The following is a 13,650-nucleotide window of genomic DNA, read 5'->3' on the forward strand; positions in this document are numbered from 1 at the left end:
ACTTTTTAAAGCTGTTAAAACTAACTTGCCCGAATGGAACCTTGCCTCTCGATGACGTGGTTCGAAAATTCCATCGTCCATGCAGCTAACTGTTTCTTTTTTTTTTTTTTCTGGCCGGCCAAGGTGGCTGAGCGGTTCTAGGTGCGTCAGTCTGGGACCACGCGACCGCTACGGTCGCAGGTTCGAATCCTGCCTCTGGCATGGATGTGTGTGTGATGCCCTTAGGTTAGTTAGGTTTAAGTAGTTCTAAGTTCTAGGGAACTGATGACCTCAGAAGTCAAGTCCCATAGAGCTCAGAGCCTTTTGAACCATTTGTTTGTTTCCTGGTGTCTCGTTTCAGCCTACAAGTAAAACTGAGAAATGCGCTATACGAATGTGTTCCACTATGGCATAACTCAGTTGGAAATGTTGGGTGATGATTGGCTGTGTATTCAAGAAAGCATGCCTGAGAACCAAAAACTTCAGGGCTTTTGCGACTGCTTTGTGGGCCAATGACTCAATGACGAATATACAGAGAGATGTGCACTTGCGATGAAAGACGCCATCACACTAAGTCTCAGGATAGAACCGAACAATAAGTACATTGAAATTTGTAAAATATTCCCTAATGAAGACTGAAGACACTATCTCAAAGACCAGGCCTTTTCTAGGGAGGTTCTTAGAAACAAAATCTGTATGGACAGACACCGAATGCAAAATATTAGCCGGCCGGAGTGGCCGTGCGGTTCTAGGCGCTACAGTCTGGAACCGAGCCACCGCTATGGTAGCAGGTTCGAATCCTGCCTCGGACTTGGATGTGTGTGATGTCCTTAGGTTATTTAGGTTTAAGTAGTTCTAAGTTCTAGGGGACTAATGACCTCAGAAGTCCTATAGTGCCCAGAGCCATTTTTGCAAAATATTCGTAGCGGAAAAGTAGGCAGATTACATGCGATTAAATCCACACTTTCTCCCAGCATGAAACTAGTAAAGGCAAACTATCATAGAAAATGACTGGTCGCAGTTTTGCAACCTTTCAGTATATTTTAAAACTAATTTCTAGTAACACATGACGTGGACTACAGCAGGCCTGTTCATACGGCTAGCGGAGCTACAGCGCTTACGCCGTTGCGGTAAAATGGAGTAAGGCGCCGTCGTTACGTAGCGCACCTCTGTCAAGTGGTAGCGCAGCAGAATGGCAAGCAACATACTGCCCTCAGATGAATGACTAAAAGTTAGGTTCGGCGTAGCCTTAGATACGACGCATTGCTTAAGGGAAGACTCCATTCACAAATTTAATCTTTCTTCTAATTCGCCGATATTAACCATATTTTTAAATCGTTTCTATTACGTAAAGGTATAGCAACACCCAACTTTGAAAGTCCGTAACTTCATTGGTTTCAGAGTTTAAAATTTTTAACATAATTTTAATGGTATTCTTGAAAAACACTTTCGGTACTCACTCCATAACTTTCACATGCCAGATTTTGTAGATATAGTCACGCGACATAGTAAAACGGTTCTGTACATTCATTTTACGAGAAATATTAACAATTCGTCAGTGTTTATTTAAAATTTCAACCTTAAAGTTTCTTTAACTATCAGTACATAATTGTGATGATAAAATGAACATATTTTCGATAATATTAATCCATAGAAATCGTAGACTACTTCCTGAAAAAATTTAATTTAGATCGGTTAACATTGATGACAACGTTGACACTGAGCTTAGAAAAACCAACTTGTTGGGGTAAGATAGATTTTAACATCTTATCAAAAAATGAATATTTCTAAAAGACACATACACATTAAAATTCAGACAGCGTAACGTTCTCTCTTCCTGCCTGTATGAGTAGTAGTAGTAGTAGTAGTAGTTGTAGTAGTAGTAGTAGTAGTTTTATTCATCCGTAGATCTCTTTTTACAAGGATATAGGACATGTCAAAGTATTTACAAGCTTAGATCAATTAACAATAAGCTAATTTGTATACACATATATTTACAGACTTCTAGTTAGAGACAATCATTAGATTTTACTCCTGGTATACAATAATTTATTTACAAATAACTCATTAAATAATGTAATGCCACACTATTCACTCATATTTCACTATCAGTCACTGCACACACTATACACACATTATTTCATAACACTTCACTCACTACACACACACACACACACACACACACACACACACACACAGGTGATCCTTGGGCCATTTTCTGTACTGCAAGTTCCCATTTGCTATCCTGAAAAACTGAGCCAGCATCCCTTCATAATGAGTGAGATGTTGAGCTCAGAAAGAGGAAGAGGTGTTAGTATTGTGCTATGAATAGCTTGAGGGGAGTGTGTCTCTAGAAAGGAAAAAAGAAGAAAAATAATAAAGTGAAGGTGTTATGTGGAATATTGGATGTTTTATAATCATTATTATTATTATTATTTGTTTGTATAACATTTTTTTATCAAACCCCTACTCTGCTTTATCTAAGTAATCCTTCAATGTATAAAATGTATTGCATAACAGGTACTTTTTAGCTGCCTTCTTAAATAAGTGTATTTTTGAAATTTCTTTAATCTCTTTTGGTAATTTATTGTACAGTTTTATTCCTTGGTAGAAAATGCTGTTTTGAGTTTTATGTTTATTTTTTCTTGGTAAATGTAAGTTGAGTCTACCTCTTGTTGCATGGTCATAGACAGAGCTGTTTGTGCAGTAATTGTCAATGTTACTTTTGATGTGTACAACTGACTGGTAAATGTGTTCACATGGAGCAGTTAAAATTCCCAGTGTTTTGAACAGATCTTTACAATGAGCTCGACTACTATTTCTGGTTATTATTCTTATGGCTCTTTTCTGGAGTTTGAAAATTGTGTTCATATTTTGTGGATTTGTTCCCCAAAAAAGAATGCCATAGCTAAGAATTGAGTGTACATATGAATAATATGTAACTAAAAGACACTGCATGTTACACACAGATGATAGAATTCTAAGGGCATAACATGCTGATGACATTGTGTTTGCAAGTACCTTTGTGTGTTCGCACCACTTCAGCTGAGAGTCAATATTCATTCCTAGAAATTTTGCATTTGTTACAGTCTATAGAGGTGCCATCTACATTTAATTTAACATTGTCATTTTTCCTCTTCAAACTGAAGTTCATGGCATTAGTTTTCTTTATGTTTAATGTCAATTTGTTGCTTATTGATCAATCGTAAACTTCCTTGAGAGTTTCATTTGCTTTCTCGGTAAGGAGTTCTCTTGTTCTCTGTGACTATAATATTGCTGTCATCAGCGAAGAGAATTTTCTCACCATGAGTAACACTACTGGGAAAGTCATTGATGTATATCAGGAATAGTATTGGTCCTAATATGCTACCTTGTGGAACCCCTATATTAATGTTTTGGTTCTGATAAGTATTTTACTAAATGTTTAGATCTATTTGAAGTATGTGTTATCTCTACTCTTTGTACCCTATCTGTTAGGTATGATCGAAACCAGTCATTAGCTACCCCTCTTATTCCTAATGCTTCTAATTTATTTAATAGAATCTTGTGGTCGACTGTATCAAAAGCCTTAGAAAGATCCAAAAATATGCCTGTGACACACTCATCTTTATCAAGAGCATTAAGTACAACTTTTGTGAATTCTACTATGGCTGACTCCGTATTTTTGCCACTTCGAAAACCAAACTGTGATTTGCTTAAAAGATTGTATTTATTCAGATAATTCATTAATCTGTCTTTCATAATTGCTTCTATTATTTTTGAGAATGCTGACAGCGGGGAAATGGGCCGGTAATTTTCTATGTCTTCTGCATTACCTTTCTTAAGCAAAGGTACAACTCTTGCCTGTTTTAGCTGCTCTGGAAATGTCCCTGATGTGAAGGATTCATTTATTATATTTGTTAATGGGCCTTGTATAATCCCTATGCATTGTTTCAGTACACACATTGGTACATCATCTAAGCCTTCTGACTTTTTATTTTTTAGCTTTTGAACAGTTTTATTGACTTCATTCTCTGTGGTTGGAAGTAACATCATTGTATCTAGTGCAACAATTTTTGCAGGTGTTATATTTGTTTTGGGGAATTTTTGCTGTAACTTCTCTGCAATACTTGAAAAAATGCTCATTTACATAGTTTGCTAAGTGTTGTGGATCATTTATTACCTTATCCCCCTCCCTTAGCAGTATGTTATTCTGCATTTGTTTGCCTCTCCCCGTTTCCTTTTTTATAACATCCCAGACTGCTTTGCTTTTATTCTCTGCATTATATATTATTTTGTCATTAAATGACTTTTTTGCAGCAATCAGCACCTTCCTATAAATCTTTTTGTATCTATGATAGAAATTTAAGAATTCTGGATCATTGTGAATCTTTTTCATGGAACTGAGGTGTTTAAGTGTTTGGGAGGACTTCTTAATACCTGCTGTTATCCATCTGTTTTTGTGGGATGTTGATAGTCATGCATACTTTTGGAAATGCTGTTTCAAAGTTCAATTTAAACAATGTGGAGAATTTGGAGAATTTCATATTCACATTGGTTTCCTTATACACTTCATCCCAGCTTTGTTTTTCTAGTTCTTTTGAAAAATCTTTTATTTTGGTTTCTTATAGATGTCGTTTATAGGCTTGTAGTTTAGGGAATGATTCGATGCCTGATTTTACTGTTGTTATTTGACAGAGATGGTCTGATAGTCCGAGATCTTTTACAGCTACATCACATTTTTCCCTGTCTACATTTGTGGCCACATGGTCAATTACTGATGCAGTCATTGTAGTAACCCTTGTTGCACTATTGACCAATAGGGACATGCCAAAACTTTGAAGGATATTTATGAAGGTGCTGCTGGATTCATTTGTGATATTAGTATTGATGTTTATGTCCCCACACAGAATTATGTTGACCTTTGTACTTGAGACTTTATCTAGAACTTCTGTTAATTTATTGAAAAAAGTGTCCACACTACCACTGGGAGATCTATACACACACAAAATAATTAATTTCTTGATGATATCGAGCCCTGATAATTCAATAGCTGATACTTCAATGTGTTTGTCTTCACTTACTGTACTGAGGTCATGTCTAGATTTGAACTGTGTTCCTTTTCTGATATAAATGCATGATCCTCCACCCCTTGAAGTAGTTCTGCAGTAAGAGTTTGCCCTTTCATACAATGATAATACTACATGTTAAATTTCTGTGTCTCTACACCAGTGCTCAGTAATACAAACTACTGTGCAGTTCAAAGATTGGAGCTCAACTTCTAATGCTTGTATTTTATTTTTTATTGATTGCATGTTTTGATGGAGGATTGTTAAGTCTGTGAAATGCCCCATGTTACTCTTTCCGATGGTTTGTTTTTCTTTGTGACATCTGGTATGTGTGATTTTAGAAGTGTTATAATCTGTCTTGTGAGTGATTGTTTCAGTATTTTCTGAACTGCTAGAGATACTCTTTAGACAGGAGAACCTGTTGTCTGGATTTATCCTAAAAAAGACCTACTTTTCCTACCTATGACAACAGGTATTTGACCATGTGTGGCCCGAGATCCACCCCCTATACTTTCATGGATCAGCTGTACCAATCTTCCCTTCCCAGTCCTGCTTCTTCTAATTTCATGATCACGGTAGCCTTTTCCTTGAATTTTCTGAGTAAGAAAGCTCTGCGTCTTCTTCAGGAGGTGCAGTGGAAGGAATATCCGATTGTAAGTCAATGCCCATTTCCTTGGAGCTTGTTCATTGTACTGAACAGGACTTCAGTGTTTTCGCTAAATTTGTATTTACAAAGTCAACAGGCAAAGTAATTGATTTCCAATGACTAGCTGCCAATAGTTGCGCTTACGTATACCTGGAGAGCTTGCAATTTGCTTTGCCCGGTATGAGTTTATGCCAAGTTAGGAGAAAAGATGGTTAGGATTAGGAACTCTAAAGTGGTGAGACATATCAACTGCTCAGGGTAGGATGATTAGTCAATATGTTTATTGTGTGCAATGGTGTCCTGATACGCTTGATCTTCTATGTATTAATGTGCTTCAAAACTTTAAACGCAAGCCAAAAAAAGCTTTTAAGCGATATGACTGAAGAAAGTTTTCTTCATATGGAAGCAGAGAAATAAACGTCTCAATTTTTCCAGTATTCTCTCTATGAAAATATACATACTTTGTTTTCAGTAGAAACAATCAAAGAATGAATCTGCAGCTAGAGCAAGTTACCACAATGCTTTTCGGTTTGTAAGCGGTTGCGAAGGTTCACTGATTTTATTTTTTTTTTCGGGTAATGTTGACAGTGTGCAAAATTGGCTACAGTTGGAACTCGCACATCTACTGTGTGACGTTTGCGTGGTTAGTTTTATAACAAAGTTAGTCTCGTAGACTTCTGTTCCCTTAAGGTAAATTTTTACAACTTTACAATCCTGCAGTTACGATTATTTCGATGTTTAGACTTGTATTAACAGGCTTCTTTATTACACAATGAAGAGAACTAAATCGACCCATAGAAGCACACCGGCAGACTTAAGAGCTCGTCTTCGAATTAGCTTTACTCGAAAAGTGGTCCCAGACATTGATCCTTTATTGAAAAGCAAAATAAGTGATAGACTTTCTTTCTTTATTTCTTTCTTTCACTGGTGCCATGTCTCGCGCTGACGTAGGGTCGACATTGTTAGGAATGGATTTGGCAAGGTTAGTGGAAAGGGGTTGCCGGATGCCACCCCCAGAATGAAGTGTTTTTTTGTTTCAATATTTAGGGAAGGTCCATTTTCACAGAATCACTTAACAATTCTTGGGAAATTTTTCTTTACCAACTATTCTGTTGATTTCTCTAATGGAATTCATTATATCACTAGTCCGCAGCGCGTTCTCTAGTGGCTGGCGATGCTGCTTCTGGACTACAGAGTCCCAGATACGAATCCCAGCCAGGTTGGGGATTTCTCTCTGCCCGGGGACTGGGTGTTTGTGTTGTCCTCAGCATTTCATCCTCATTATTCGTGACAGTGGATAGATTGGACTGTGTAAAAATTGGACTGTGTAAATATTAGTACATTTTATGGGTGCTGATGACCGTGCAGTTGAGCGCCCCACAAGCCAAACATTATTATTATTATTATAGTACTAATATCGCCTGCAGAAAGTACCAATTTTGCTTGTTTAATGTTGAGTGGAAGCTCATTCAGATATATGAGGAATAGAAGTGGACCGAAAATTGAACCCTGTGGGACTCCCTTTGTGTCTTTTTCTTTCTCCTCCCAAATTTTCTATCTTCTATTTTCTGAATTATTCATCACAGTTCACACAGTCAACTGAAACTTTCTACCCTCAAAGATATTTGAAAATTCTACAAATACTTCGTTCAAACTTTATGTGGATTACTTAATGAGATGTTGCATGTACAGGTGATCTACTGGGACACGAAGTCAGTGTTCATGGAGCACCGGTTCATCACGCCCAAGGACGACTTCGTGCGCGCCATCGTGATCTGCCAGCAGCGGGTGATCAACTGCAACGCGGAGGACATCATCAGTGAGCTGCTGGGCGCCAAGGACGAGGAGGTGGGCAGCCGCAAGCCGCCGCTGCCCCTCGAGGTGGCCAAATGGATCGAGAGCAACGAGATCTCGAGCGCCAACTTACGAAACGGCTGCTGACCCCGGCCCGCGGGGGGCCCTCCCGCCCCCAACGGCGTCGCCGCCCCCGAGCCAGAGCGCCCGCCTGTCCCCGCCCCCGACTGCCCTCCCGCCCCCAACGGCGTCCCTGTTCTGGAGGCTGACCCTGTCAACTAGACTTGGCCCCTCTGGCATTATTTATTCCTCTGGCAGTGCCCACGGATCGGCTGGCGAGTGAAAGAGACTGACAGCAGTGCGTATCTCCCCATCTGTGACAATCAGTAATACGAAAGAGAAAGGAAACTCTGGTTTCTATCACGAGACCTGAAACTAGTCGAGGAATCACTTTTCTGTAGCCTCCCTGATACAGACAACATATTTATTCGTCGCTGACAACAGCTGTACGTTCTTATCTAAGTCAAGAGGAAGTAAGTTGTTTCCTAAGTTAAATGTAAGATGTGGAACAGTGCAGTACGCTTCTATGTAACTGGTTGCACCCCCCTAAAAACATTGTGATGAGGCTACCATCAAAATATATTCAGATTTATCTGTATTTGTCGCTTCCACTAGTGATCTGTCCTACCTATGCATAATATTTCAAAAATCTGGAAGTCAGTCTAAAATAACGATTTAAAAATTAACTTAACAATTTGTCAAAAAATACTGGATAGTATACTAAATCTCTATGTTCACCAGCAATTTCAACCATTTGAGGATGATCTCCGATCAGGTCTGATAATTTTAGCAAATGACAAAGTTCTTATGTGAAATGCTGTAGCATGACAAGTATATTGCTGTTGGAATAATACATAAATTGTGAGTTAACAATGAGTATGTCACTCACTGTGACCTATTACATTTAGAATTTAGGAAACCAAAGAACATTAAATATGAGCTGTCAACTGGACAAATGCATGTAATATTAAAACTAAAACTGCTGCTTATTTTAGCAATGACTTTGTAAGTGCATAAGGTTCCTCAGTTAAGTCTGTCTTTTTTAACTTTTTGTACATTTATATACATCCCTACTACTTCAATGCCTATGTCATGTGCCCATCTTCTGCCTTAGGCACACGCAAAAAGTAGTCATATCAATACAAAAGGATGAAGACTGTTGTAGTCAAACAGAAAATTTCATTACTGGCTTCTAAATCATATTGTTTCCTTCTAAGTAAAAAATAAGCCTTACCAGTTCTTTCTTCCTTCTTCCACTTTCCTCTAGTCTGATACTATTATGACATTGTTTGTTGAAACTATTTAGCCTTCTCTCTCTCTCTCTCTCTCTCTCTCTCTCTCTCTCTCTCTCTCTCTCTCTCTCTCTCTCTCCCTTCCTTCCTTCCTTCCTTCCTTCCTTCCTTCCTTTCAGTATTAAGCTGTGCTGAGCCATTTCAACTTATAAAGGTAAAAACAAAAACCTGTCTTTTATACAGCCAGATGCAAACAGCAAGATGATTATTTTTCTATCTGTTATAAAAGCAGTGCAGTTCATTAGTTTGCAAAAAATTATGTTTTCAACTAATTTCAGTCTTTGTGCTTAATTATAACAATTTCATAGCAAAGTTTATAAATCCATTTCTTTCCATCTAATGGATGAAAGTTAATACATTCTATGTGGTATTGCTATGATCTACTAGAATAAAAAATTCACTTTTCAATGTAGCAAAATCAAACCTATCTAAAGAATCCCTACAGGTCATTAGTTATCAGTTATCTCCAGTTGAAACTTTCTTAACTAGACTTAAGATAATTAAGTTAAAGATGTTAAGTAATATAGGAGAAATGTGTGTGTGCCAGAAAAGAACTACCTTACACATTCTCATTATAATATGAGAATAGTTAATATTGTTCAGAATGATCATGGAAATTATATATATATATTTCCATGATCATTCTGAACAATATTAACTATTCTCATATTATATATATATATAATGTATGTATGTATACAATCAAAATGAAAATGTATTATGGTGCTGTCCTCTCTCATGCAGAATGATTCGACTTTTTATGTATGTTATGTCACTTACTGAAAGCAGTGACAACTCCTTTGTAAAAAGTATGCTATGCATACTCTGCACAACATTGTTAGATGTTCACTGGGAATACACAAAAGTTTGAAACTGTTGTTTACCTTTGTGCCTGCTCTCATTGTGACTGAAGATTCTCAGTAGTATGTGTTAAACATTATTATTCATGGGTAGTTTTATAACAAAGTATTTCTTATGAATGAACTGTGATAATCTTTCATACACAGAAATAACTGAAGTTAAGATAATGTACTTTGTTATTCTAAAAGTACAAAGCCTGATTTATCTTAAATGAATATTTGTTAATAGCACAAGTACTGTACATAGGTCTTGATTTTATGCAAAATAGTACAATCCCAAGTCATTCAAAAACAAAATAGTAATTTAATAAAATTAAACACTGCTCCTATGGCAATTTAATTTTTAGCAGGTTCTGTTAACTTCATAACACATGAATTGTTTAAGTCCACATTTACTATCCACAGGTACATACTGGACCAATGTATTTGTGCCAGAACTCTCGTAATAAATTATCAGTTGTTGAATGTTGTAGTTAATTAAATTTAGCTTTAGTGTTTTAAACATATAAATATAGTTACACTACACTGCAGTAATTTTGGCTTTTTTGAATACATAGTGAATGCAGCTCTCCACACTACTCTATCCTGTACAAGCTTCATCATCTCCCTGTACCCACTACAACCTACATCCTTCTGAATCTGCTTCGTGTATTCATCTCTTCTTCTCCCTCTACAATTTTAACCCTCCAACTGGTGAACCCTTGATGTCTCAGAACATGTCCTACCAATTGATCCGTTCTTCTAGTAAAGTTGTGCCACCGACTCCTCTTCTCCCCAATTCTATTAAATACCTCCTCATTAGTTATGTGGTCTACCCATCTAATCTTCAGCATTCATCTGTAGCACCACATTTCAAATGCTTCTATTCCCTTCTTGTCTAAACTATTTATCGCCCATGTTTCACTTCCATACATGGCTACACTCCATACAAATACTTTCAGAAAAGTCTCCCTGACACTTAAATCTATACTCGATGTTAACAAATTTCTCTTCTTCAGAAATGCTTTCCTTGCCATTGTCAGTCTACATTTTATATCCTCTCTACTTTGACCACCATCAGTTATTTTGCTCCCCAAATAGCAAAACTCCTTTACTACGTTGTCTTTTCCCAATCTAATTCCCTCAGCATCACCCGACTTAATTCAACTAATTCCATTATCCTCGTTTTGCTTTTGCTTGTTTTTGCTTCTGTTGATGTTCATCTTATATCCAACTTTTAAGACACTGTCGATTCTGTTCAACTGCTCTTCAAAGTCCTTTGCTGTCTCTTATAGAATTACAATGTCATCGGCGAACCTCAAAGTTTTTATTTCTTCTCCATGGATTTTTAATACCTACCCCAAATTTTTCTTTTGTTTCCTTCACTGCTTGCTCAATATAGAGATTGAATAACATTGGGGAGAGGCCACAACCCTGTCTTACTCCCTTCCCAACCACTGCTTCCCTTTGATGCCCCTCGACTCTTATAATTGCCATCTGGTTTCTGTACAAATTGTAAATAGCCTTTCGTTCCGTGTGTTTTACTTCTGCCACCTTCAGAATGTGTTTCTTCCGTTTTAATCTACAGTTCATAACCAATAGATTGTGGTCAGTCCACATATGCCCCTGGAAATGTTTTACAATTTAAAACCTGGTTCCTTAATCTGTCTTACCATTATATAATTTATCTGAAACCTGTCAGTATCTCCAGGCTGTTTCCATGTATACAGCCTTCTTTTATGATTCTTGAACCAAGTGTTACCTATGATTAAGTTGTGCTCTGTGCAAAATTCTACCAGGCAGCTTCCTCTTTTGTTTCTTATCCCCCCCCCCCCCCCCCATCCATATTCACCTACTACGTGTCCTTCTCCCTCTCTTTTCCTACTGACGAATTCCAGTCACCCATGACTATTAAATTTTCGTCTCCCTTCACTATCTGAAAATTTCTTTTATTTCATCATATATTTCTTAAATTTCTTCGTCATCTGCAGAGCTGGTAGGCATATAAACTTGTACTACTGTGGTAGGTGTGGGCTTCGTAAACTTGTACTACTGTTCCAGGTGTGGGCTTTCTACCTTTCTACCTATCTACCTTTCTACCTATCTACCTATCTATCTACCTACCTCTATCTATGCCACAATAATGCGTTCACTATGTTGTTTGTAGTAGATTACCCGCATTTCTATTCATTCTTAAACCTACTCCAGCATTACCCCTATATCAGTAAAAAGCGAAAAGCTGTTATAATGAGAACAATGCCTAAATTTTGAAAGATTACAAATCGTATTACAAATCGTATTACAAATCGTATTACAAATCGTATTACAATACATCAAAGAATTATTCACTTACGCTTGTTTCAATTTTTTCTGTTGGAGTGGTATTACATGAGCTGAGAAAGTGGCTTCCATAAGTAAATTTTATGAATACATGAGCGAAGGCAGATTGTAGAGGAAGCAGTAACACACTTTCAACGATGTATATTGCACTAAGAAACAGCACAGGGTCACAATGACTACGGCTTTGCTGTATTAAATGTTCTCTATGCATTGGTCTCATTAACGCAACAAGGGTACAGTGAAAATTTAATACAACGGAACAAAGAAGTTATTATTTTGGAACTCAGTGCAGCAGATACAAAAACATTCTCCAGAAACAATGGTGTCGACGCACTTAACACATTCAGCATAAACTTGGTGCATCATTTAAGAAACACTTGTCGATGTCCATATCAAGATAAGTATTGTTACAATATTATTTGTCTTTGCCCTGTCCTCAATAGGGTAATGAGTCCTTCAAATCTGGCATCTACGCATTATATTTCAGATCATCATCATCATAATTACGACGTGAAATGTTAGATACTGTGATTTTTCAAGTTTGTATAAAGTGCTTAAGACAATGTCATTTTTTAAAAAAAGGACACATCAATTCATAGGTAAGATTCAGAAAGACATTACAAGCAATGTAAGGAAAGATGTACTATAAGCTGAGGTACATGACACAATTTCCGAAATATTCGCCACCCGTACAGTAGGACATATCTCTTTAATAAGAACTTTTGTAACGCCTCGTAAGAGGACCATATGTAGACGAGAAGAATTAATTTGGAAAGCAACAGCGAGTAAGCACAATGACGGTAAATGAAGCAGTACATGAGTAGAAGAGTACAGCAAAGTATTGTGCTAGATGGAAGGTTAAGCGCCGGCTGGTGTGGCCGTGCCATTCTAGGCGCTTCAGTCTGGAACCGCTTGACCGCTACCGTCGCAGGTTCGAATCCTGCCTCGGGCATGGATGTGTGTGATGTCCTTAGGTTAGTTAGGTTTAAGTAGTTCTAAGTTCTAGAGGACTGATGACCACAGATGTTAAGTCCCATAATGCTCAGAGCCATTTGAGCCATGTTTTTGAAGGTTAGGCAAGGAAGATGTTATGGTTAGGAAACACGTTCATAACATGCCTGGTGAAAATCCAACACAAAATTGTCAACTTTTCCACCTTGAGAGATGGGCTTGGAAGAACAGGGCAGCTTCTAAATATTCCTGTGCATCCTGGATTTGACATGTGAGTTCTCAAATGATGAATTTCAAAAGAATTACAGCACCAATACTGAAACTGTTTTTTGTCAAATTATGAATTACCAACGAAAAAGTTACTCCACAGTTTAAGAATTAAGTTATTGTCTTATCTGCTTCACATTTTGGTCAGTGTTGTATATGGCGTCCCCAAATTTTTTCCCCACTGGATGTAATCCAACAGTTTAAGTACTTTTCGATACATTCGCTCAAAATAATACTTGTCTGTGCTGCTGTGTTATAGCATTTAGTGCAGGAAGGGCCTTCCAATGTGTGTTCATTCCTACTAGAGAACAATGAACCATGAACCATGGACCATACCGAGGTGGAATGGCTTGAATGTCTCGAAGCTACAGATAGCCATACCGTAGTTGCAACTACACAGAAGTGTATCCATGGAAAGGCCAGACAAATTCGTT

At 37.5% G+C, this 13,650-nt stretch overlaps 1 protein-coding gene across 1 annotated transcript in view; it reads left to right on the plus strand.

The window, feature by feature from the left end:
- LOC126353801 (protein THEM6-like) overlaps positions 1 to 9,455 on the plus strand; it is a 189,740-nt gene extending 180,285 nt beyond the window's left edge. The window contains exon 4 of the mRNA XM_050002897.1: positions 7,366 to 9,455. Within this exon, the coding sequence (XP_049858854.1) occupies positions 7,366 to 7,614 (249 nt within the window). The 3' untranslated portion in view covers positions 7,615 to 9,455. The remainder of the gene's footprint in view (positions 1 to 7,365) is intronic.
- Positions 9,456 to 13,650: the final 4,195 nt, after the last annotated feature.

The sequence above is a fragment of the Schistocerca gregaria genome, chromosome 3, assembly GCF_023897955.1.
Source record: "Schistocerca gregaria isolate iqSchGreg1 chromosome 3, iqSchGreg1.2, whole genome shotgun sequence".
Taxonomy (NCBI): Eukaryota; Metazoa; Arthropoda; class Insecta; order Orthoptera; family Acrididae; genus Schistocerca; species Schistocerca gregaria.